Source organism: Salvelinus alpinus, chromosome 10 (genome assembly GCF_045679555.1).
Source record: "Salvelinus alpinus chromosome 10, SLU_Salpinus.1, whole genome shotgun sequence".
Taxonomy (NCBI): domain Eukaryota; kingdom Metazoa; phylum Chordata; class Actinopteri; order Salmoniformes; family Salmonidae; genus Salvelinus; species Salvelinus alpinus.
This window is the reverse complement of record NC_092095.1, coordinates 64,140,468-64,166,200: the sequence shown is the minus strand read 5'-3', so window position 1 is coordinate 64,166,200 and position 25,733 is coordinate 64,140,468. Positions and strand designations below refer to the sequence as shown.

The following is a 25,733-nucleotide window of genomic DNA, read 5'->3' as shown; positions in this document are numbered from 1 at the left end:
TCCCTACCAATGGCAGTGGGTTTGGGGCGGGGTTTATATTTCAGTACCGCCCCTCAGGTGACACTCCTACATAATAGATTAGGCACTACGGGTAGATGAGCCTGCTTTCTGCCAATGGTTCATACAGGCTATTCTGTATTCTAGTTAGTATAGACAATCAATGACAGGGTGTACTAGTGCTACAATACAGCACATACTATTTATTTATTTTGAACTGTCGGTACCAAGTTCAACAAAAGTAGGAAATAAAACTCCAGTCTCCAGACATGGCTTTAGTGGGAGTTAGAGCTTCATACCACAGGATTCTTAACAAGATCGAGCTCAAACTACCTGCTAAACTGAGACCTTTCTACAACCATCCAGCAGGTAAGGACATCATTATTATCAGGCTCACCTCAACATGAGAGATCTGCATCACTTCCACTGTTCTCACCATCTTACAGTACAGACAATATGTATCATGTAAATGACGCCTGCTGTCTGTGCCTATTTATGAAAACAGCCTAACCAGTTCTGCTAGGGCGAGTATGAGGTGTTCTCTCATTTATGTCTGGAAGTAGCTAGCCAGCTAGCTAACTTTAGCCAGTTAGCTTGGGTGCTTGACTGCCGTTGTGAGGTCAGAACACTCGGATCAACCCTACTCCTCCACCAGAGCGTCCAGTGTGCGCTCTGAACGCTCTGAGAGCGAAACGCTCAGAATTTACAAACGGACAATCTGACAAAGCTCTGAATTTACGAATGGCCAGAGCGCGCTCTAAGCGCTCTATGGCACTCGAGATTGAATTTATGAACATTTACAACGAACGACTGGTCGCGTGCATAGATACAGAACAAAAATAGTAAATTGACTGGGTCGCGTCTCTGGCAACCGAACGGATAGAACGGACGATCAGCCGGCTTGGGTAGCAACCCCAGATTTGTATCGGGACTATATCTTGTGGAAGGATGAAATAGTATGAATATATTAATAAAAAATAAGAAGTCGAGAGCCGGCAAACGTGCCAATATATACTCCAAACACCGGCTTCAAGGGATTATCAACATATTCAAATAATGATTGACACATTTTCATTAAAACCTTATTTTCATTCATTTATACATACTGTTGCATCCTTCCACAATATATAGTTCCGAAACAAATCTAGGGTTGCTACCCAAGCCGGCTGGTCGTTGGTTCTATCGGTTCGGTTGCCAGAGACGCGACCCAGTCGTTCAGTCTTTTAGTTCTGTATCTATGGACGCGACCAGTCCTTCGTTCTAAATGTTCCATTGTCATACTGGCTGGCAACGTTCTTATTCCTTGCTTGCTAGCTAGCCAACTACGGCTAATTTACTGTCACGTCAAAAAGTGCAGCCAGAATAACAGCAAAGTAACCGCATTTGCATTTGTTTAATCTGTTTTCTAGTTACATTTATTTGGAACCATCCATAACAATGAGCTAATGAGGCGCGATTTCTCCTGGCATAGAAAATGTGCTGCCTCGTCACAGGACACTGTTCAGAGGAGCTAGTCAACACAGCTAACACAATCACTTCAAACAGAAGCTGGAAAGAATGAAAACTAGCTGCACTTTGTTTCATTGTAACTTTTTTTCAATTGGCATTTCTTTGTATCCATAAAAATGATGCCAGCCGATTCATGATTTCGATTGGCAGAGAAACGCTGCCTGCCTGTCTGTCCCGACTCCCTACACGTTCATTACTATGGGACACCTGGAGATCGGAGAGATAGACAGCAAGGTGTATACACAAATCTCAGCTGTAACGAAATGTTAGTCTAAAAGAAATGTGAGAAAATCTCTACATGATTTTTACAGTGGAGAACAAGTTCATAAATTCCCTGCCTGGGCTGATGAGACAGTGGATTGCTCAATCAGATGGAACAGAGTAAATGGGCATTTTAACATCATAGATTTAGGGTGCGTTCGTAAATTCGCTCTGGTTATATACTCCGATATCAGAGCACTCGTCTGAGTGTGCCAGAGAGCAGAATAACTGATGAATTTACAAGGCTCAACACCCTTTGAATATGGCCGGTGTCAGTAAACCTCGGCAAAAAAAGCGTAATTAAATTGTTGCCAGCATCACAGTTACAGTCACCAACGCTCTAGATAACATGAAAACAGCATAACCAGCTCTGCTAGGGCGAGTAAAATGGTCAGAGTGAGGTGTTCTCTCATTTATGTCTGGAAGTAGCTAGAAAGCTAGCTAACTTTAGCCAGTTAGCTTGGGTGCGTGACAGCCGTTGTGAGGTCAGAACACTCAGATCAACCCTACTCCTTGACAAGAGCGTCCAGTGTGCGCTCTAAACGCTCCGAGAGCGAAACGCTCAGAATTTACGAACAGACAATCTGACAAAGCCCTCTGGCACTCCAGAGTGAATTTATGAACGCACCCTTAGCCGGCTGGAATGCGGTTTTAAACAATCAGCATTCAGGATTAGAGCCACCCATTGTATACCTATGGATAATTCTGGATAAGAATTCTTCCATTCATTCTGGATAAAATCTACCATTTGGCACAGCAATTGACTTTTGGGGGGAGGGGTGTTGGAGTGATGTTAAAGACACTTTCAAAAAGGAGAAACTGACTGCTATCATTTACTGACAAACAAGAGCATTAAACATTTGTATCAACATAAATAGATACATATGAACTAGTGCTCTTTAGCATATGAATGAGTGCTCTAAACTTAGATTGAGTTGAAACCTGAGTTGAAACCTACAGTTGCAGTGCATGGACTTTGGATGGGGGACCCTTGGTCAGTACTAGTCAGTCCTAGACTAGCAAACCATGTGCAACCTTGACATTGAGGTTATCTTGAATGGCGCAAACATAGTTTTATTACAGCAGTGTTGGTATAGCGTCGACGTCAGTCTGTAGCTGAATTTAACTTAGAGGTGAATAAGGACAAACCGTGTTGATGCTGCTAATCTGAATGCTGATGAGGGAGTACACAGGGCTCGTCACTCAGCCCTGGGGAGCTAGGGCTGAACTATAACAGTGTGTTAATGTGGCTTGAAGGGGGTACACAGAAGGTTGTTCCAATCAGGGGTTCTCAATTCCTGGTTCATGGGATATTGTTAATTAATATCAAATAGTTTGGGAGCATAATGATACAGAGATGAGATTAAAATCATAACGAAGATTAAAAGCAAAGCAATTAAGTAAAACCAAGTTATTATAGTTGATAAAACAACCAGCCTAGCTATCAAATAGACAAGAGAAGGGAAGACTATGAATGGATAATATGTCTGAAGCTAAGTGACGTTCAACCACCATGTTTAGCACTCTTCAATAAATTATAGCCCTTGGCAAGTTTTCAATTGGCAAGAAGAGAGCAGGAGAATAACCGTTGTTAAAACCACAGGAAGATACTGATTCCAGTCACTTTCAGTTTCACTTTATCTCTCTATTTCATCTTTATATTTCACTCCTCAACAACAAATGAAATGATTGGACAGTTTAATGCTGCACAACGTTGATCTATTTATGGAACGTTTTCATGCCTAACTGCTTTGGCATATCCCACTCAGACGTCAATTCAACGTCTATTCCACATTGGTTCAACTTCATTTCATTGAAATGATGTGGAAACCATGTTGATTTAAGCAGTGTGATCTCTTTGTTGCATTATCAACCAACTGTTTACACAAAACTAACTCTCACATGAATCATTGTAATCTTGTGTAATTGTACTCAACTTTCATTTCTAACCTTTCTAAATAAACACTGATATGTTTCTGTTTGTAGGCCCAAAGACAGTCTTCTTCTGGGCACCAGTGTGTAAATGGGTAAGAGTTGATATCTTTAACAAGTGTCTCATGTGCTGGACAGCTTATAATGGAGCTAAAAGTATGTATCTCTCTGTCTCTCTGTCTCTCTGTCTCTCTGTCTCTCTGTCTCTCTCTCTCTCTCTCTCTCTCTCTCTCTCTCTCTCTCTCTCTCTCTCTCTCTCTCTCTCTCTCTCTCTCTCTCTCTCTCTCTCTCTATCTCTCTCTCTCTCTTTATCTCTCTCTCTCTCTCTCTCTCTCTCTCTCTCTCTCTCTCTCTCTCTTTATCTCTCTCTACAGGGCCTGGTTATGGCTGGCATGGCTGATATGACACGGCCAGCTGATAAACTGAGTCTCTCTCAGTCTGGAGTACTCATGACTACAGGTAATGGACATTGTGGCAAAGTGGGGAAAGACAATGTTTGACATTTACATCACTATACAACAGTAACAAATTCCTGAAGCTGAAAAACATTCAGATGCTCCAACTTTACCTGTCTCTTTACCTGTCTTGTCGCCCCTCTATTTTCCAGGTGTTATTTGGTCCCGATATTCTCTTGTCATTATTCCAAAGAACTGGGGTCTCTTTTTTGTCAACGGTTTTCTTGGATTGGCAGGAGCCAACCAACTTGTTAGAATCTGGATGTGAGTGGGACAGACTCCATAGTTAGACACAGAGCTATGCAAACTGACATGCATGGCAGTGGGCCCCTATTCAATCAAACCCTATAAGGAGAAAAAAAGGGAAATAAAAACAAAATTCTGATGGGGTGTATGTCAATCAATGCCATTGTCTGACAATAACATTGTTAATAAATATACAGTACTGCTTTGCAGGGCAAAGTGTGTTTGATCAAAAACAGATTAATTTATGACAGTCCATTGTCCTTGGACATGGTGTCTATACCAGTTTGGAACTTTTTACAGACACATTTTTTTGTTGGCAAACTGGTCCTGAGACTTGTATTTTGCAAGATTACTTAAGTTCATATAAAAAAAATGTTACTCTATAACCATGGTCATTATCTTTCATTTGTTTACACTTTAAAAAACAGAGGGCTAAATTGATCTGCCAGGGTCCTTGCCTGAATGTAAAGGACAGTATGCCTGCCAACTTGTCTTTGCTCTCTGAGACCTATGATTAGTCTGTTAGAACTTTTGTTTTGGTTTGTTAAGGTCGGAGGTCAACCCTGTCCCTCTGTGTTTCTAGGTACCAACAGGAAGTAAAGAAGCAACAGGACGAGAAGGCCCAGATCCCCATCATATAACCCGTACACGCACACGCACACGCACGCACACACACACACACACACACACACACACACACACACACACACACACACACACACACACACACACACACACACACACACACACACACACACACACACACACACACACACTTGTATTTAATTTATTCATGTCTTAATCAATTTTTTGGCAAAGTCTGTAAAGTCAACCCTCAACAGTCAGTAACACAGGTCTTATATACAGTACATATCACAGGTCTGATATACAGTACATATCACAGGTCTTATATACAGTACACAGGTCTGATATACAGTACATATCACAGGTCTTATATACAGTACACAGGTCTGATATACAGTACATATCACAGGTCTTATATACAGTACACAGGTCTGATATACAGTACATATCACAGGTCTTATATACAGTACATATCACAGGTCTTATATACAGTACATATCACAGGTCTTATATACAGTACATATCACAGGTCTTATATACAGTACATATCACAGGTCTGATATACAGTACATATCACAGGTCTTATATACAGTACATATCACAGGTCTGATATACAGTACATATCACAGGTCTGATATACAGTACATATCACAGGTCTTATATACAGTACATATCACAGGTCTTATATACAGTACATATCACAGGTCTGATATACAGTACATATCACAGGTCTTATATACAGTACACAGGTCTGATATACAGTACATATCACAGGTCTTATATACAGTACACAGGTCTGATATACAGTACATATCACAGGTCTTATATACAGTACATATCACAGGTCTGATATACAGTACATATCACAGGTCTTATATACAGTACACAGGTCTGATATACAGTACATATCACAGGTCTTATATACAGTACACAGGTCTGATATACAGTACATATCACAGGTCTGATATACAGTACATATCACAGGTCTTATATACAGTACATATCACAGGTCTTATATACAGTACATATCACAGGTCTGATATACAGTACATATCACAGGTCTTATATACAGTACACAGGTCTGATATACAGTACATATCACAGGTCTTATATACAGTACATATCACAGGTCTGATATACAGTACATATCACAGGTCTTATATACAGTACACAGGTCTGATATACAGTACATATCACAGGTCTTATATACAGTACATATCACAGGTCTTATATACAGTACATATCACAGGTCTTATATACAGTACATATCACAGGTCTTATATACAGTACATATCACAGGTCTTATATACAGTACATATCACAGGTCTTATATACAGTACATATCACAGGTCTTATATACAGTACATATCACAGGTCTTATATACAGTACATATCACAGGTCTTATATACAGTACATATCACAGGTCTGATATACAGTACATATCACAGGTCTTATATACAGTACATATCACAGGTCTGATATACAGTACATATCACAGGTCTTATATACAGTACATATCACAGGTGGCTGGTTGCAACTTAATTGGGGAAGGCTGGCTCATAGTAATGGCTGGAACGGAATACATGGAATTTCCATGGTTACCATGTGTTTGATAACATTCTATTCACTCAATTCCAGCCATTAATATTAGCGTTCCTCCCCTCAGCAGCCTCCTGTGATATGTATATAACCAGGCCCTATATAACCAGGCACTATATTCTAATAGGCCTAATGAATATGTAAGAATTTACATTCCTTCCTTTTTTGTGTTAGAATTATTTTAAGACCAAGGAAATATCTGGTTTTGGCTTGAACTCTCAGTATTTGTAATAGATTTGTGCCCCTTAAATATTTACTTAGTATTATGTGCAAATTTAATACAGTTGTTTGTAGGATTACATAATTGTTGTAATTTAAATAAATAATGTATTTATGAAAGCTGTATCTGTAAAATCATTTATTTTCTGTAGTAAAAATGTTACAACCTTGTAGGCCTACAGGCCAGATTAATTAATTATTCAGCTGTTTTGATAAGGACTAACTTTTCATTGCTTTTGTTGTTCTTCATTTATATTTTATTCACATGTTTGTCATATTTTACAATATACATTGTAAACATTACATTATAAACCTTTTGAACATAGATAGCTATGGTCTGATATGGTCTATGATTTAGTTTTTTTTGTGCATTTCTGTGTGGCCCTGGCCTCACCCATCTCGTCGGCAGTGTATAGGCGCCACCCTGTGGCAATTTGGCGAACTACAGCGCAGGACAGGAAAAGAGAAAATGACTTACCTTCAGTTTATTTACAATACATAGCTACAAAGAAAAGCAAGGATGCAGTATAAAACCAGCGCTCTCTTACAATACCACTTATCTAACGTAACAAGCTTCTCAATAAAATACCTAGCCAAATATCCCAATATGTAAGAAGGTTTCTATATCATTGTTACCTCCAGTAATATGCACAGTCACGGTGGCCGAGAGGTTAAGGCGTTGGACTCGAAATCCAATGGGGTTTCCCCGCACAGGTTCGAATCCTGTTCGTGACGATTGTTCGCTTTTAGTATTTGCAGTTGTATTAAAGAAAACACGGCAAGTATATCGACAAAACCAACTTCTGCTTAAATAGGCTTATTTGGATTTCGAAATAGCTATATGGAGAATTTATGCTTTATTATGGGGGAATGAGCTCTGAACGTAACACGCCCCCTTGATAAACATGTGTTTTTCTCGTCTCCCTAATTTTGACAGCTGTAAATTAATTAGAACCTGCTTTGAACGATTTCCACCATCACTACTTGTCTCGCTTTAGTGACTTTAATCAAATATGTTCGCCAGTGTGCCAAACGATGATCAATTCTTGATAAAAGACATCAAGTCGGGATTGAAGAATATAAATGTAATCTTTATCGTGTTGGAAATGGGTGAGTGGTGAATGACAGTAAAATGTTTTTTTTTATTATTTTTTTATTATGTGTTTCATTTGGTGATGAATGAATGAATGCAAACTTTGTTCACTCTCTCATTCTCTCCACCTGAAGGAAGGGTAACTAAAACAAAGGATGGGCATGAGGTTCGCTCCTGCAAGGTGGGGATCATTTCCTCATTATTTTCGCTCTCTCCTTCATGCAAACCTTCTCTACCTCTCTCCTGTAAAGTGGGATAATTGCTCTCTTTCACAATCCTTTTCTATTCTACTCCCTCTCCCCTTTTCTCCCTCCCTCTCCCCTTTTCTCCCTCCCTCCCCTGTCAGGTGGCCGATAAGAGTGGGTGCATCACCCTGTCTGTGTGGGACGAGTTGGGTGGACTCATCCAGCCAGGAGACATCCTCCGTCTCACACGAGGGTATCTATCTATCTATCTATCTATCTATCTATCTATCTATCTATCTATCTATCTATCTATCTATCTATCTATCTATCTAGACAGACAGACAGACGGTCATTTATTTTGTTCTGTCTCTCTCTCTGTCAATTCTAATGTCAATATACAGTGTTGTAATGATGTGCAAATAGTTAAAGTAAAAAAGGGAAAAATAAAGTATGGGTTGTATTTACAATGGTGTTTGTTCTTCACTGGTTGCTCTTTTCTTGTGGCAACAGTTATCTTGCTGTTGTAATTGCACACTGTGGTATTTCACCCAATAGATATGGGACTTTATCAAAGTTGGATTTGTTTTCGAGTTCTTTGTGGGTCTGTGTAATCTGAGGGAAATACGTTTGAAAAGGTTAGGAAGTGCAGCTCAGTCTCACTCTCTCTCTCTCTGTCGTCTGTCTGTTTCTCTCTCTCGTCAGCTATGCATCCCTGTGGAAGGGCTGTCTGACTCTTTACACAGGCAGAGGAGGAGACCTGCAGAAGATAGGAGAGTAAGACACACAAACGGTTGGCTTGGATGTTAATGTGTTGTAGATTTAGGTAAGGTATTGATCTGTGTTGTATTGTAGTTTTTGCATGGTCTTCTCTGAGGTGCCAAACTTTAGTGAACCAAACGCAGAGGTACTGGCCCAGGCCAACAGGCCGGTGAGTACACACACCAGAATGATCTATACATTTTATTATACATGTTATTTTCTACATCTCCCCTCCTCGCCATCACCTCTTCCTTTCTCTCTGTTCATCTCATCCTCCTCTCTCCAGTCTAAAGTTGAGTCCCAGAACAGTTCTTCTGTCAGTCAAAGCTCCACCCCCTCAGTCCCCACCCACACATACTCTTCCAATGAATGCCCTCCGCTCTCCCAGAATCCAACCTATGGGAGCACAGGACGGCAGAATGGGCGAGGCAACGGAGGTCCTGGGCAAGGCAACGGAGGTCCTGTCACCGACCCTATGGGCAACAGCAGGGACCCACGGCAAGGGCTAAAGAGGAAATGATGCTGGTTTCAAATCAACACGTATCTTGGGCCTAACTGTATTTTTATTTAGCTAATTAAATCATTGTTGTTAACATGGCCATCATTTTCTAAGGAAGATAACATGTTACACATTTCTTTCAAATAAATAAATCATAACTAAAAGATTTTGGGGGTTTGAAGTAAAGTTTTTAACTCACTCGAACTGTTTCAACACGGTCCATACCGGCAGATAGCCTGCCCCCCTTTCATTTGCAGTAGGTAGAAGTTGTTTCTTGGAAAGAGGCAGAAAAGAGTGAGACCAGGTTAGAGGACTTTCTCGTTAATATTTCTGGAACACTGCAGATTCTAGAGGATGCATGTGAGAAAATGTCCTTACATATAAATCACACAGAGGAACAACACCCAACCACGCACATCCAAGAGAGATAGACCTACTCATTCAAGGGTTTTGCTTTATTTGTACTGTTTCTACATTGTAGCCATTGGAAGTCCATAGTCACTCCTCCCAACAAAGTCATGTGAGAGACTAGCTCTCTATGAGTCCAGTAGGCTATAGATGTCATGTGAGAGACTAGCTCTCTATGAGTCCAGTAGGCTATAGATGTCATGTGAGAGACTAGCTCTCTATGAGCCCAGTAGGCTATAAAAGTCATGTGAGAGACTAGCTCTCTATGAGTCCAGTAGGCTATAGATGTCATGTGAGAGACTAGCTCTCTATGAGTCCAGTAGGCTATAAAAGTCATGTGAGAGACTAGCTCTCTATGAGCCCAGTAGGCTATAAAAGTCATGTGAGAGACTAGCTCTCTGAGCCCAGTAGGCTATAAAAGTCATGTGAGAGACTAGCTCTCTGAGCCCAGTAGGCTATAAAAGTCATGTGAGAGACTAGCTCTCTCTGAGCCCAGTAGGCTATAAAAGTAATGTGAGAGACTAGCTCTCTGAGCCCAGTAGGCTATAAAAGTCATGTGAGAGACTAGCTCTCTGAGCCCAGTAGGCTATAAAAGTCATGTGAGAGACTAGCTCTCTCTGAGCCCAGTAGGCTATAAAAGTCATGTGAGAGACTAGCTCTCTATGAGCCCAGTAGGCTATAAAAGTCATGTGAGAGACTAGCTCTCTATGAGCCCAGTAGGCTATAAAAGTCATGTGAGAGACTAGCTCTCTATGAGCCCAGTAGGCTATAAAAGTCATGTGAGAGACTAGCTCTCTATGAGCCCAGTAGGCTATAAAAGTCATGTGAGAGACTAGCTCTCTATGAGCCCAGTAGGCTATAAAAGTCATGTGAGAGACTAGCTCTCTATGAGCCCAGTAGGCTATAAAAGTCATGTGAGAGACTAGCTCTCTATGAGCCCAGTAGGCTATAAAAGTCATGTGAGAGACTAGCTCTCTATGAGTCCAGTAGGCTATAAAAGTCATGTGAGAGACTAGCTCTCTCTGAGCCCAGTAGGCTATAAAAGTCATGTGAGAGACTAGCTCTCTATGAGCCCAGTAGGCTATAAAAGTCATGTGAGAGACTAGCTCTCTATGAGCCCAGTAGGCTATAAAAGTCATGTGAGAGACTAGCTCTCTATGAGCCCAGTAGGCTATAAAAGTCATGTGAGAGACTAGCTCTCTGAGCCCAGTAGGCTATAAAAGTCATGTGAGAGACTAGCTCTATGAGCCCAGTAGGCTATAAAAGTCATGTGAGAGACTAGCTCTCTCTGAGCCCAGTAGGCTATAAAAGTCATGTGAGAGACTAGCTCTCTATGAGTCCAGTAGGCTATAAAAGTCATGTGAGAGACTAGCTCTCTATGAGCCCAGTAGGCTATAAAAGTCATGTGAGAGACTAGCTCTCTATGAGTCCAGTAGGCTATAAAAGTCATGTGAGAGACTAGCTCTCTCTGAGCCCAGTAGGCTATAAAAGTCATGTGAGAGACTAGCTCTCTATGAGCCCAGTAGGCTATAAAAGTCATGTGAGAGACTAGCTCTCTATGAGCCCAGTAGGCTATAAAAGTCATGTGAGAGACTAGCTCTCTATGAGCCCAGTAGGCTATAAAAGTCATGTGAGAGACTAGCTCTCTGAGCCCAGTAGGCTATAAAAGTCATGTGAGAGACTAGCTCTATGAGCCCAGTAGGCTATAAAAGTCATGTGAGAGACTAGCTCTCTGAGCCCAGTAGGCTATAGATGTCATGTGAGAGACTAGCACTCTATGAGCCCAGTAGGCTATAAAAGTCATGTGAGAGACTAGCTCTCTATGAGTCCAGTAGTCTATAGATGTCATGTGAGAGACTAGCTCTCTGAGCCCAGTAGGCTATAGATGTCATGTGAGAGACTAGCTCTCTGAGCCCAGTAGGCTATAAAAGTCATGTGAGAGACTAGCTCTCTGAGCCCAGTAGGCTATAGATGTCATGTGAGAGACTAGCTCTCTGAGCCCAGTAGGCTATAAAAGTCATGTGAGAGACTAGCTCTCTCTGAGCCCAGTAGGCTATAAAAGTAATGTGAGAGACTAGCTCTCTGAGCCCAGTAGGCTATAAAAGTCATGTGAGAGACTAGCTCTCTCTGAGCCCAGTAGGCTATAAAAGTAATGTGAGAGACTAGCTCTCTGAGCCCAGTAGGCTATAAAAGTCATGTGAGAGACTAGCTCTCTCTGAGCCCAGTAGGCTATAAAAGTCATGTGAGAGACTAGCTCTCTATGAGCCCAGTAGGCTATAAAAGTCATGTGAGAGACTAGCTCTCTATGAGCCCAGTAGGCTATAAAAGTCATGTGAGAGACTAGCTCTCTATGAGCCCAGTAGGCTATAAAAGTCATGTGAGAGACTAGCTCTCTATGAGCCCAGTAGGCTATAAAAGTCATGTGAGAGACTAGCTCTCTATGAGCCCAGTAGGCTATAAAAGTCATGTGAGAGACTAGCTCTCTATGAGCCCAGTAGGCTATAAAAGTCATGTGAGAGACTAGCTCTCTATGAGCCCAGTAGGCTATAAAAGTCATGTGAGAGACTAGCTCTCTATGAGTCCAGTAGGCTATAAAAGTCATGTGAGAGACTAGCTCTCTCTGAGCCCAGTAGGCTATAAAAGTCATGTGAGAGACTAGCTCTCTATGAGTCCAGTAGGCTATAAAAGTCATGTGAGAGACTAGCTCTCTATGAGCCCAGTAGGCTATAAAAGTCATGTGAGAGACTAGCTCTCTATGAGTCCAGTAGGCTATAAAAGTCATGTGAGAGACTAGCTCTCTCTGAGCCCAGTAGGCTATAAAAGTAATGTGAGAGACTAGCTCTCTATGAGCCCAGTAGGCTATAAAAGTCATGTGAGAGACTAGCTCTCTATGAGCCTAGTAGGCTATAAAAGTCATGTGAGAGACTAGCTCTCTATGAGCCCAGTAGGCTATAAAAGTCATGTGAGAGACTAGCTCTCTGAGCCCAGTAGGCTATAAAAGTCATGTGAGAGACTAGCTCTATGAGCCCAGTAGGCTATAAAAGTCATGTGAGAGACTAGCTCTCTCTGAGCCCAGTAGGCTATAAAAGTCATGTGAGAGACTAGCTCTCTATGAGTCCAGTAGGCTATAAAAGTCATGTGAGAGACTAGCTCTCTATGAGCCCAGTAGGCTATAAAAGTCATGTGAGAGACTAGCTCTCTATGAGTCCAGTAGGCTATAAAAGTCATGTGAGAGACTAGCTCTCTCTGAGCCCAGTAGGCTATAAAAGTCATGTGAGAGACTAGCTCTCTATGAGCCCAGTAGGCTATAAAAGTCATGTGAGAGACTAGCTCTCTATGAGCCCAGTAGGCTATAAAAGTCATGTGAGAGACTAGCTCTCTATGAGCCCAGTAGGCTATAAAAGTCATGTGAGAGACTAGCTCTCTATGAGCCCAGTAGGCTATAAAAGTCATGTGAGAGACTAGCTCTATGAGCCCAGTAGGCTATAAAAGTCATGTGAGAGACTAGCTCTCTGAGCCCAGTAGGCTATAGATGTCATGTGAGAGACTAGCACTCTATGAGCCCAGTAGGCTATAAAAGTCATGTGAGAGACTAGCTCTCTATGAGTCCAGTAGTCTATAGATGTCATGTGAGAGACTAGCTCTCTGAGCCCAGTAGGCTATAGATGTCATGTGAGAGACTAGCTCTCTGAGCCCAGTAGGCTATAAAAGTCATGTGAGAGACTAGCTCTCTGAGCCCAGTAGGCTATAGATGTCATGTGAGAGACTAGCTCTCTGAGCCCAGTAGGCTATAAAAGTCATGTGAGAGACTAGCTCTCTCTGAGCCCAGTAGGCTATAAAAGTAATGTGAGAGACTAGCTCTCTATGAGCCCAGTAGGCTATAAAAGTCTGAGATCAAATAAAAAGTATGCCTATGCTAGTTCAGCATTTGAGTAAAAGTTCACAGAAGATTCACAAGTTAACTAGCCTACATATAAATTCAGATCAGTCCAAAGTCCACAGTGTGTATGTGTGTGCTGGGGTAACACAAGCAATGACCACCTGACGAAGGCTCCTGCAGTCAGACAACTTAACTGTGGTGCAGGATTTATTTTCTATTCAGTCAAGTTATGTCCCAGCTAGTCTGCTATTGATTTCCTGTTTATAAGCCTTGTCCCCTGCCACGACTAAAAATGAAACTGAAAGTCTGTCAATGTGGGTGGAGACAGTATTTCTGTAGTAGCCAGAAGGTTTTTCATTCGGTTAGTTTGCAAAGACAATGGACAAATACAGACCGAGTGCCTGAGAGAAGTTTGAGGTGTTAGCTGCTAACGACATATCCTTACTGGTTTGAGAGGCTTTCCCTTTTAACAACTGTTCTCAGACCAGTCATGCTTGACGAGGGTGTACGCTATGAGGCCCTATCAGTGGCAATGGGAGCCACGGTGAGGCCCTTGTCCGACTTTCAGAGGAACAACCCTGGCAAGACACCTGAAAACCTTTTGACTGTGGAAGGCTTTCTCATCGGTTCTGTCCTGGGCGTCACCTCTCTCCTGCAGTGGCTCAACCCTGTCTCATGGTTGACATGGGGGTTATCAGTGCTTTTCTTCAGCGAGGACAAAACAAAGGCAACCAACACCGAACTCGTTGTGGATGAGGAAAAATTCTTTGATAGGAAGTTCGATTATGACTTCACCGACATTTCCGACTCTGAGAGTTTTGTGAGAGGCGATGAGGGTTACAAGCGACCATGTGGATGGAAACGGATCGCGTTGAAGGTTCTGGACAAATACGGAGATAACACATGGCTCGGTCCAAACGCGATTCGGACATACTCGGAACCCGGGGAGTGGCCAGTGTCATATCACGGTACCAGCGAGGACGGGGCTAAAGGCATCATCCAGTCCCACTATAAAGTAGGAGATGGGCAGCTCTACGGGCGAGGGATCTACTCCACTCCTGACCTCAGCCAAGCCAGCGGCTACGCTAGAGACTTTGTGTCGAAGACAAACGGGAAAACCTACAGGATGGTCCTTCAGAACCGCATCAACCCAGCCCAACGGAAGATCTGTAAGAGAGTTGACTACTGGCTTGTTCCAGTTAATGACGGCACATCTGAGGAAGAAGGGAGGAAGATTGTGGAGCGCTCCATCCGCCCTTATGGGATTCTGCTGAAGGAGATGTGAAGGGACGTGTGATAAGAGAAGGTAAACCAAAGTCATAGGGAAGGTGTAAATTGCATACTCCTCGCGTCCTCTCTCCCTGTATCTTTCTCAAAACCCATTGCACGAGAAAGCCAGAGTTCCTTCCCCTCGGACCTTCTCCTCCAATTGGTTTTGAGAAGGAGACAAGGATATGCAGTTGAGATCTTCCCAGATAGAGACTTTAGAGCAGGAGGCCATGTTGCTTCTTTTTCAGAAATAATTGCCTTTTGAAGGAGTTAGATTATATTTCAAGAATTAGATTTCAACTGCTAGATATTCCGTCTTTATTAATTTTATAGTTTGTTCTGTCTGGCTGTATCAATGAAGTGCCTTACTGTGAATTGCCATTTGTGAATTACATCAATGTTTATTTAAAGTATGTGTTCACTATATTTTCTACAATGTATCTATTTTTCTAGTTAATGGTGTGACATTAATTGTGCACCTTGTTAGGTGTGAGTTCAAATGTATCTTTTGTTCAGTGATCTGCCATTTCTGCTTTTTCCTTTATGATGATTTTAAATGTATTATTATTTTGTTTCACCATCCACTTTTATCGACCTTTTTGTTAGCTTCTGTTTTAGTTTCCTCTAGAAAATTAAACTAGTGCCAACAGATCTGTCCCTGCAACGTTTTACTGCACTTCTGCTGTTTGAACACAGGAGGGCAGCACACAGTTTACCTGACAATTTCTCAGGGTATTCATTCTCAGCTGTGAGGAAGTGGTTTATTTTATAAAGTCACACCTGCTGTAACATGACTATTTCACGGTGTTGTTAGTGTTTTTAAAAATGTTTAAATGTATTTTTAAATGTTTTTAAAATATTTTTTTAAAGGGGTGGATCAGCTTAATATTGCGGAAAGAATGTTGCTTCCAATGTAATTGTCTGCATCGTTTCCAATCCCCCATATTTTTTTGGTAAATATATATATCCATACACGCATGCATACATATACATACACATACCTATATAGACATACATACTTTTAAAAAGAATATACCTTTATTATTATTCCCCGCAAACCCCACCACCGATCCCCCAATTGGAGTAAACTAATAAACACTTCTGCTTTTACCTTCAATTTATACATCTTATACACATTTTACAGACACAGTTTACTTTACAATAGTTCTCTCTTGTTTGTTCTTAGTCCTTCCTCTATTTCTGATGTCCATCCAGTTTGATTTCTATTTGTAACTGTGCTATTTCACAAAAGTTTCGAACCTATATACATTTTACAGATCCCGTATGTTTTACATTGTTTATCTTGTTATTAGTCCCACCCTTCAGCTCCATTCAACCCCTCCCATCTATCTCTCAACATCATCCATTTCGGATTTCTATTTGCCATATATTTTTCAACTGTGCTGTGATGCTTCACAAAATAATTGAACCTTCCTATTCTCATAGCTTCTACAGATTGTAAATTAAAAATAAACATTTTTGCTAAAATAATTATTATATTATTGATTGATTGACTATGGCTTTTCAAATCACCCAGTATTGCTATCTGCAGCGTTAGTTCTAGGCAAATGTTGCAATTCTTCAGCCATTCCTGGACCTGTGACCAAAAACGAGCTACATAAGGACAATATCAAAATAAATGATCTAATGACTCTGCCTCCTCACAGCAGAATCTGCAGAGCTGGGAAGATTGTATCCCCCATATATATAACATTCTATTAGTTGCAAGAATTTTGTATAGGAATTTAAATTGAAATATTCAAAGTTTTGAATCCGGCGTTGTTTTGCGTATCAATTGTTAGTGTTAATTATGTTTGAAATAAAGATTCCTCAAACTGATGAAAAGTTCAATAGACATTTATGTATTTGCCCCTGCATGTAGTGTATTTGCATATAGAATAGAAAATAAATTATATTGTCCATCTGATGGAACTTTTCCTTTGGCATCACTTTAGAATGTAAAAACCTCTGATTGTATCCATCACACTCATTAACAACACAGTAAACCTGACACCCTGTGCTCTAGGTAGACGTAGGGAAACATGGGAACTCGTTCATATGATCTAGCAGTGCACGTGTCAAACTCATTCATATGATCTAGTAGTGCACGTGTCAAACTCATTCATATGATCTAGTAGTGCACGTATCAAACTCATTCCACAGAGGACTGAGTGTCTGCGTGTTTTCGATCCTCCCTTGTACATGATTGATGAAATAAGGTCACTAATTAGTAAGGAACTCCCCTCACCTGGTTGTCTAGGTGTAAATGAAAGGAAAAACCAAAAAACCCACAGACAGTAGGCCCTCCATGGAATGAGTTTGACACCCCTGATCTAGTGTATCAGAGTACCATGTTGATTACACCTAACCAAACCTCTCAGATCTCCACAACTGCATAGGGAGAAGGAGCTAGAAGCCATTTGGGATTCTGTGCATGTTAATCTGTCGGTCTCTTTCTCACTCCGTCCCTTGTGAGTCATCTGTGGCTCTCTGTCTTCAGTAGTTTCTTATTGAGCCCGATAACCACAGAGGCAAAGTGGTTCAGACCCACAAAGTCTCCACAGATGATGTTGACAGCAGTCTGGTCCGGTCCAGGAGTCTGCTTCTCCACCCAGTCCAGCAGCAGGGAGAAACTCTTCATTGTTAACTTCCTCATCGTCAGACAGGGGTTGCAGACCACCACAGTAGTATCCTCAGTCAGGTTCAGCCCCGAGGTGAAGAAATGAGCTGTCAATCAAAGAGCTCAGCTGTCAATCAAAGGACACGCAAGCCCGCGCGCGCGCACACACACACACACACACACACACACACACACACACACACACACACACACACACACACACACACACACACACACACACACACACACACACACACACACACACACACACACACACACACTAACCTGCTCTTCCTTGGGCCTTCTGCCGCTCCTCCAGGTAAGAAATGACCTCTTTGGGGTCTGCCGAGTCAGCGTACCTGTAAAGGGTCAAAGGTTACAGGTTTAACACACATCCACACAGAGTCCCACACACAGAGTCCCACACACAGAGCGTACCAGTAAGGGATCTTAGGCCACAGTTCCTTGTGTTGGTGAAGAATCGTCTCATCGTCGTACGAAATGATGACCTGCTGCCCCAGATCCCAGCACTGGCTCAGATAGGGAGTCTCCTACACACACATACACGAGAGTTCATTCACCTTTCATGCCAATAAAACACAGAAAACAATGGACACTTCACTTCCTGAAAACTTATCTGACCCCAACTAACACCACTTCCTGAAAACGTGAACTCACCCCAACTGGCACCACTTCCTGAAAACACGAACTCACCCCAACTGGCACCACTTCCTGAAAACGTGAACTCACCCCAACTGGCACCACTTCCTGAAAACATGAACTCACCCCAACTGGCACCACTTCCTGAAAACATGAACTCACCCCAACTGGCACCACTTCCTGAAAACGTGAACTCACCCCAACTGGCACCACTTCCTGAAAACGTGAACTCACCCCAACTGGCACCACTTCCTGAAAACGTGAACTCACCCCAACTGGCACCACTTCCTGAAAACACGAACTCACCCCAACTGGCACCACTTCCTGAAAACACGAACTCACCCCAACTGGCACCACTTTCTGAAAACTGAACTGACACCACTTTCTGAAAACTGAACTGACCCCAACCCTGACTGAGACAGGCAGTAGTGGGGTCTTGTCTATCCTGTACCTGTGGGGGGCAGAGTTTGTCTTTAAACAGCTGAGTGATGTAGCAGACCAGGGCCTGGTGCTCAGAGTCAGTCAGCAGGTAGAAGTGGGAACAGGACAGGATCACTACCTCCTTCTGGTGCTGCTTCAACCACACAGCCATGGTTGACAGGGCCTCCTACACACACACACACACACACTATGGATTGTGAATAATATTTCTAGAGCATATGCTCTCACATCGAGTACAGAAGATTAACACACCAGAATGGCATGTGTGTTTACTATACCGTACCTTTACAGTCTGTAGCGTATAGATCGCGTGTGCGAAGTACAGCGTGTCATCTGTGTTGTGTGTTTTTAGCAAGTCTTGTGTGTTGTGTGTATTTTTGATGTTTTTATGGGCGATCCGTAGATCGAAGAACCGGATTCCAGCATCCAACTGATCAGGAATACACCACGCCTATAGGAGAAAAGGACAGGGAAAATCTCTTAGATTGTATATAATATTAATAATACACACACACAGTACTCTGTCTGCAGTGTGTGTGTTTGGTGTGTTTTTTTGGTTTTATTATCCTTGTGGGGACCAGAAGTGCTCACAAGGATAGTAAAACAAGGGAAAAAAACAAGGGACATTTCGCCCGTCCCCACAAGGAAAAAAGGCTATTTTTGGCTTAGGAGTTAGGTTTAGGGTTACAGTTACAATTAGGGGTTAGGGGTTAGGGTTGGGGAAAATAGGATTTTGAATGGGAATCAATAGTTTGGTCCCCACAAGGATAGGAAAACCAACATGTGTGTGTTTGGTGTGTGAAGCCTGCCTGTGTGGTGGCCCAGCGGTAGACACAGGGGCGTACAATGCAGGGTGCCAGTCGATCCAGAAACTGCAGCATGACTGACTCAGAACCCAAGACAGGAGAGTGTGTATCCAGGCAGTAACTCATGCTGTCATGACTCCCTGCAAGCAGAGACAAAAACAAAGACACAAAAGCGAAGTCATATGACATCAAGGAAAGGGACTGAATAGGTTTGAAAAAAGCAGGCTTACTTCCTCTAATGAAACTCGTGACAAATGTTCTCTCGGCTAGTCCCATATGAACATAGAACAGGTCTCGAACCCTCAACCATCTAGCCCGAAGTCCAGTGCGTAATCGATTGTGCCCCAAAAGCATGCTCAAGTGGCAGAGTCGATATCCGCGCTTATAAACCCAGGGTGGTTTACAATAGCTTGTGATCTAAACTCTATATCAAACTCTTTTTGTAATCGAAATAAAAAGGATAACAGTAGGCTATCACTCGACATTATTAAGTTCATTCTCACCGGGTATCGCCAGGTCCCAAAGCGGTGTACCCCACAGTTCCTCTGGCAGTTGAGACATCCAGTCTGCGTTAGTGGACGAAACGTCTCCGCGCTCCATTTCCACCGCCTACTGACATCTACTATTGAAGATAGCTTGTAAACAACGAGCGGAATGTAGCTGGACCACAGTTAAAATGCTGTAAATATGTTGGATTTCACCCGGGTCTGTGACTAGAAAGAGATGTAAATGCCCTTTCCCATTTGGTCCTATTCTTGCTTCCGATTATCTTCAGCAGGAAGAGGACATCCCAGTTACCCCAAGAAAAAAACATGCATGAATGCCGCGTGACGTCGGGCAGCAATGGCATAACAGCGAGAATTGTATCAAAATAAGAGTCCTCATACAAACTACCTAACAATTTTAGCTTTTTTATTGGACAGAATATGTACAATAGCCTACTAATACATTAAGTACAGTAACTATAACTGAGGCGTGTTGAGTTTTGCTTAAAATCATAAAGTCATATTATTTTATTCGTGAGATTAGTGGTCAGTGGGCGCAGTTCAGTTGTGCAGCCGAGTTACTGGCTGATCATCATGGCATGATTGACAAGGGCCGGTTTTCAGTGTTTCCATTGTGTCACTCATCCAGTGAATGAATTTGCAGGAATACCCTTTGCACCCAGGCCTGTGATCTGCAAGGAGAATAAAACAGTGCCGTTTAAGATTAGGGAGGACTATTTTTTATATTTATGAGCATGGCTTTATTTCTATTACAGCATATTGGATGACTGTCATTCATATTCCATTTGCCCAGCTCATTGTAACCAATAGGTTTAGGATACTACATGATACAAAGTGTTTCCCTATACCTATCATGAGGTTACTACAACCTAGTTAGTATATAAAAATATGAAAATGTATGCACTCACTACTCTAAGTCACTCTGGATAAGAGTGTCGCTAAATTACAAAAAATGTTTCTAACACAGGTCGAGAGACAAATTGGAGTAATCAAGGTGACAAACAGTGACACATTCAATACCGCCTTGCACACTCTGCATCTAGCTGATCTAAGTTGTAATCATAAGTTCAAAAAGTTGCAAACAAGAGTTTCTATTGGACAAAATAGCTAGGTTTATCCCTGTTTCGTTCTGTTTGCTTCCGTTTAAGAAAGGTGTTTCAACAGAATCGGCAGAATGAACACCCCCCTGATCACCAGCACACGCAGTTCACTTTCATAGCAGCCACATACAAACGGCATCATCATTTTGCTAGTTGTTTAATTCCTTCTCGCATCTACGCACTCTCATCCTCTCACCTTTTCCCTTCCCTTGTGGCCTTTAGTGCACAACACAACAGCTGTCTGTGACCAGGCAAAAAAATAACTTTCCAAGCCAAACCTTCCTACCATAACCGCTACACACAGGCAACATCGTTGTCACCATATTAGCTAACCTCATAGTCAACATAGCGACTAGAACAAATGCGTTAGTAAACCCACTACAATCACGCTGTACAGTGTACAGCAAGCAGTTACACTGGTGAGCCCCGGTGGAAATACATTTATAAAACCAAAAGCTTACATTGACTTGGAAGAGTTCCAGTGTTGGATAGCCTTAGCCAGCTAGCTAACACAAATAGCATTCCTCTCTGTTTGAGCCAGATGTTTGAGTAGGCTAAATTAGGTAAGTGAAAGTGAAACAAATACAATGAAATATGCCTACAGTAGCTCTCTCTCTCCCTCTTTTTCTCTCTGCTGCTTCTCCTTAATATAAGAAATTAATTTGTTAAAAACTGTTCAATTTTAGTCTTTCTCTCTCTTTGAGTCAACTACTCCCCACATTTTATGCACTGCAGTGCTAGCTAGCTGTAGCTTATGGTTTCAGTACTAGATTCATTTTCCGATCCTTTGATTGGGTGGACAACATGTCAGTTCTTGCTGCAAGAGCTCTGATAGGTTTGAGGTCCTCTGGAAGTCGTCATGATTACGAAAGGGGGCGCAAACCATGAGCCTCCTAGGTTTTGTATTGAAGTCAATGTACTCAGAGGAGGATGGAAAATAGCTGCCCTCTGGCTACACCATGGTGCTACCACAGAGTGCCATTCAGGCTACTGCAGACCATTACAAAAGTGTGTTTTAATCAGTTATTTGGTCAAATGTGAATACATTCAGTAGTTTTATACTTTTTTAATGTTTCACAAAAAAAAAAATCTTCTGAAATTTACTGAGTAGGATGGTCCTCCCTTTCCTCCTCAGAGGAGCCTCCACTGACACACACACACACGTACCCTAAAGACAAAGCCTGCCTGCGGTTGCTTGGCCAGGTCTGCCTCATCCATTCCCTTGCAGGCTGAGGTCACGTACAGGTCTGAATAGTCTATACCCCCGAAACAACATGATGTTGTCTTATCCACCGGTAGCTTCACTGTCTGCAAACGCACCCCTGAGAAGAGGGGGAGGGAAGATGGAGAGAGGGAGAAAAGAGAGAGGGAGGCAGCAGAGAGAGATAGAGGGAGAGAGGACAGAGAGAGAAAGGGAGAGGGAGGGGCAGAGGGAGGGGCAGAGAGAGAGGGAGAGGATGCAGAGAGATAGAGGGAGGGGGCAGAGAGATACAGGGAGGGGATAGAGAAGGAGAAAAGGAAAGGGGGGATTGGTGGTTTTTACCTTCATATTATAATATACTGTAACTGTTATGCTCTGACACACATAAGCAGGTACACACACACCTGTCTGTGGGTCAATCTGAATCACTCTGCCTCCATTGTAGCAGGCGACCCAGAGTCTACCGTCTGCGTCAATACACATGCCATCAGGAATCCCCTCCCCCTCCTCCATCTTATACACCATCCGCCGGTTACCTACACACACACACACACTACATTCACAAGGCTGTCGATGTATTACAAGGTTTATGTGTGTGTGTGAGCGTGTGTCCCTCACTGATACTCCCGGTGTTGATGTCATAGTTGAAGGCTTCCACAGTGTAGGTGAGGCTGTCTATGTAGTAGAAGGTTTTGTGGTCCAGAGACCAGTCCAGACCGTTTGAGATGTCCACCTGGTCAAATAATAAAAATAGCAACATAAAGGATAGCTTCAGTCTCTTTTCATCTAATACCTTATAGGATTAGTCGTTGGTACTGTATATCTCACACTAACACGTAACTGTTTATGCTAGAAACTATCATTGAGAACATTCCACTTCCACCCTTATGTATCACCTGATTGAAATGTTTGACTACAATGTGGTCCTTGTTCAGGGAGAACAGAGAACCCTGCTTCAGCTCTAGAACTGTAGGACGTTCCTCCATCGCCATGGTACCTGACAGAACACAGTTAACAGTACCTGGTACCTGACAGAACATTACATGGAGCACAAAACAGATGCGGTAGAAGAGAGCTTGATGGATTAACGGATTGTCAAATGAATTGATCTATAAATCTCTACCTGCAAAGAGGCGTCCAGCAGGGTCCACCTTGCCATCATTAAAGCGGTTGTTGGGTTTGTCTTCATCGATGACAGCGATGGTGGAGATGGACTTGGACTCCCAGTCCAGCGCTCCAAAACTCCGTCCCGCTCCGATCACATAGCCTCCAGACCGCCGAGGGACCGCACAGCCCACAAACTTCTCTGGGGGGAGGAGGAGAAGAGAGGGAAAAGGTGAAGAGGGAGCAGGGAGCAGGGAGAGGGACGGGGGGAGTTGGAAACAGGGAGGGTTGTAAAAATAAAAATACAGAACATGACAGGAGTATAAAGTGTTGCTACCTCATAGCCCAAACAACCTGCATGAAGAACAAACTGGATCTACAAAATAGAAGTTCAATGAAAAAGATCTTTACTGAACCTTAGTTAGTGGTTATGACATATTCACCCGGAGTCACAGCTGCCTGATTAGTTTACCTGTGGCCACTGTCTCTTTCTGATTGGTTTACCTGTGGCCACTGTCTCTTTCTGATTGGTTGCTGGGTTCCAGCGGTGGATCTTCTGTCCGGATATGTCCACAAAGAGCAGAGTTCCTTCTTTCTCCTCCCACACTGGCCCTTCTCCAATCTCACACCTCTCTTTCACCACACACTCCACCTTCACAGACATGACTAAAGCAATTTGACACACACACACAGTTATACACAGTAGCCCAGGGGCATCAGGCACCCCAAAAATCTGAGAGTAATATTCGTATGCGTAAACATACTGAATTGTAATTGGATGCATTTTACCACCGTATCATACTGCGCTATGATTGGTTAAGACCACACAGGTGGTGAGGTCATCTTCGGTTGATCATGGTATGAGACACGTGAACATACCAGTTATAGCTAGCTAATAAAGAGCTGTGTTTAGAAATATCCTGTCGTACTGCATGTTATTATTTTGTACGAAGCGCGCAAAACAAGACACTGAGGGGGCACAAAGTACCCAAGGATGGCTGGGGGAGGTCCGGGTCTTTTAGATTTACCACTAAAACTATATCACTTTCGCAACAAACAGTCAAATTGAAGTCTAAAACATCTGGTTTCAAGAAAGTTACTCTTAATATACAATAATGTACAAAACATTAAGAACACCTGCTCTTTCCATGACAGACTGACCAGGTGAAAGATGATCCCTTATTGATGTCACCTGTTAAATCTACTTCAATCAGTGTAGATGAAGGGGAGGAGACTGGTTAAAGAATGATTTTTAAGCCCTGAGACACGGATTGTGTATTTGTGCCAGTGAGAGAGTGAATAGGCAAGACAAAAGATGTTCCGTTGAACAGGGTACTCTGCGAGTTATAGACAGTAGCCTGCACAGCTGTTGAATTATCAGCGAGGCAGCGAGTGAACTTCTACTTCACTCACTCTCATTTCTCTACGTAGCCCCATATAAATGACTGCACTACACCGACTTGTTTTTACTTTTAGCCAACTGTTGGCTAGGATACTATAACTTGCAACTTTGTTAATGATTTCTCAGAAAACAACACATTGTACAGACACGGCAACATTACCTGTTTTAAACGCCGAAGTCGCCTGAAAAGCTTCTGAATCGCGTGACAGAAAGTGTCTCGCCGCACAGACAGACAAATAAACAGACCATGTGACAGGGGTAGTCCGCTACCGCTGCGGTACCTCTTACTCAACTGAAAAAGCATGCCGTCAGCAAAAAATGCGTCGTAAATTCAGGCCATAAATTCCAATTTATACTGTAACATTTCACATGAATCCCCCCTCACATACAGTAGGCCTGTAGTTACGGTATAGCTGTTGAATGTCGTCTAGCCACATTTATGCACCTCATTTTCTGACCTGATGCGTTTACATAATAGCCTACATACAATATACCCTGTTGATTGTTACAGAAAGCAACAGTAATTCTGAGTTTCTTGTTTTCTACAGTGGACACCCATCCCATTCCCGAGTACCGTGTTCCCATAATGTTCCCCATAGGACACCCATCCCATTCCCGAGTACCGTGTTCCCATAATGTTCCCCATAGGACACCCATCCCATTCCCGAGTACCGTGTTCCCATAATGTTCCCCATAGGACACCCATCCCATTCCCGAGTACCGTGTTCCCATAATGTTCCCCATAGGACACCCATCCCATTCCCGAGTACCGTGTTCCCATAATGTTCCCCATAGGACACCCATCCCATTCCCGAGTACCGTGTTCCCATAATGTTCCCCATAGGACACCGATCCCATTCCCGAGTACCGTGTTCCAATAATGTTCCCCATAGGACACCGATCCCATTCCCGAGTACCGTGTTCCCATAATGTTCCCCATAGGACACCGATCCCATTCCCGAGTACCGTGTTCCCATAATGTTCCCCATAGGACAC

General features: G+C 42.6%; 5 protein-coding genes, 1 long non-coding RNA gene and 1 other non-coding gene across 8 annotated transcripts; 4 read left to right on the top strand and 3 right to left on the bottom strand.

Moving 5' to 3' along the window:
- The first annotated feature begins 97 nt into the window (after positions 1-97).
- Positions 98-5,176, top strand: LOC139532609 (mitochondrial pyruvate carrier 2-like). Its single transcript, XM_071330433.1, has 5 exons — positions 98-366; positions 3,754-3,794; positions 4,074-4,158; positions 4,307-4,418; positions 4,984-5,176. Exons 1-5 carry the CDS (start codon positions 267-269, stop codon positions 5,039-5,041), a joined length of 396 nt encoding a protein of 131 aa, XP_071186534.1. The 5' UTR covers positions 98-266; the 3' UTR covers positions 5,042-5,176.
- Positions 5,177-7,457: 2,281 nt separating this feature from the next.
- Positions 7,458-7,539, top strand: trnas-cga (transfer RNA serine (anticodon CGA)). Its single transcript has one exon. It is a non-coding gene; the product is annotated as a tRNA-Ser (tRNA).
- A 151-nt stretch (positions 7,540-7,690) lies between these two features.
- On the top strand, positions 7,691-9,506 carry nabp1b (nucleic acid binding protein 1b). The gene is made up of 6 exons (XM_071330432.1): positions 7,691-7,914; positions 8,032-8,078; positions 8,244-8,335; positions 8,785-8,856; positions 8,935-9,010; positions 9,128-9,506. Exons 1-6 carry the CDS (start codon positions 7,818-7,820, stop codon positions 9,359-9,361), a joined length of 618 nt encoding a protein of 205 aa, XP_071186533.1. The 5' UTR covers positions 7,691-7,817; the 3' UTR covers positions 9,362-9,506.
- On the bottom strand, positions 9,028-9,635 carry LOC139532610 (uncharacterized). Its single transcript, XR_011666621.1, has 2 exons — positions 9,540-9,635; positions 9,028-9,346 (listed from the first exon to the last, which is right to left on the bottom strand). It is a non-coding gene; the product is annotated as an uncharacterized lncRNA (long non-coding RNA).
- A 4,310-nt stretch (positions 9,636-13,945) lies between these two features.
- LOC139532607 (uncharacterized) lies at positions 13,946-16,388 on the top strand. The gene has a single exon (XM_071330431.1). The coding sequence runs from the start codon at positions 14,119-14,121 to the stop codon at positions 14,911-14,913; it is 795 nt and encodes a 264-aa protein (XP_071186532.1). The 5' UTR covers positions 13,946-14,118; the 3' UTR covers positions 14,914-16,388.
- An 840-nt stretch (positions 16,389-17,228) lies between these two features.
- LOC139532605 (PI-PLC X domain-containing protein 1-like) lies at positions 17,229-20,246 on the bottom strand. 2 transcript variants are annotated; one of them, XM_071330427.1, is made up of 7 exons: positions 19,928-20,246; positions 19,428-19,564; positions 18,902-19,069; positions 18,629-18,784; positions 17,956-18,068; positions 17,803-17,876; positions 17,229-17,624 (listed from the first exon to the last, which is right to left on the bottom strand). In XM_071330427.1, exons 1-7 carry the CDS (start codon positions 20,022-20,024, stop codon positions 17,374-17,376), a joined length of 996 nt encoding a protein of 331 aa, XP_071186528.1. In that variant the 5' UTR covers positions 20,025-20,246; the 3' UTR covers positions 17,229-17,373. The 2 variants fall into 2 exon arrangements, with proteins under 2 accessions (XP_071186528.1, XP_071186529.1); XM_071330428.1 differs by having other exon boundaries at positions 19,464-19,564; positions 19,928-20,178.
- Positions 20,247-20,322: 76 nt separating this feature from the next.
- On the bottom strand, positions 20,323-25,090 carry rgn (regucalcin). The gene is made up of 8 exons (XM_071330430.1): positions 24,898-25,090; positions 23,840-24,001; positions 23,355-23,537; positions 23,128-23,228; positions 22,850-22,964; positions 22,636-22,767; positions 22,198-22,352; positions 20,323-20,601 (listed from the first exon to the last, which is right to left on the bottom strand). Exons 2-8 carry the CDS (start codon positions 23,997-23,999, stop codon positions 20,551-20,553), a joined length of 897 nt encoding a protein of 298 aa, XP_071186531.1. The 5' UTR covers positions 24,000-24,001; positions 24,898-25,090; the 3' UTR covers positions 20,323-20,550.
- Positions 25,091-25,733: the final 643 nt, after the last annotated feature.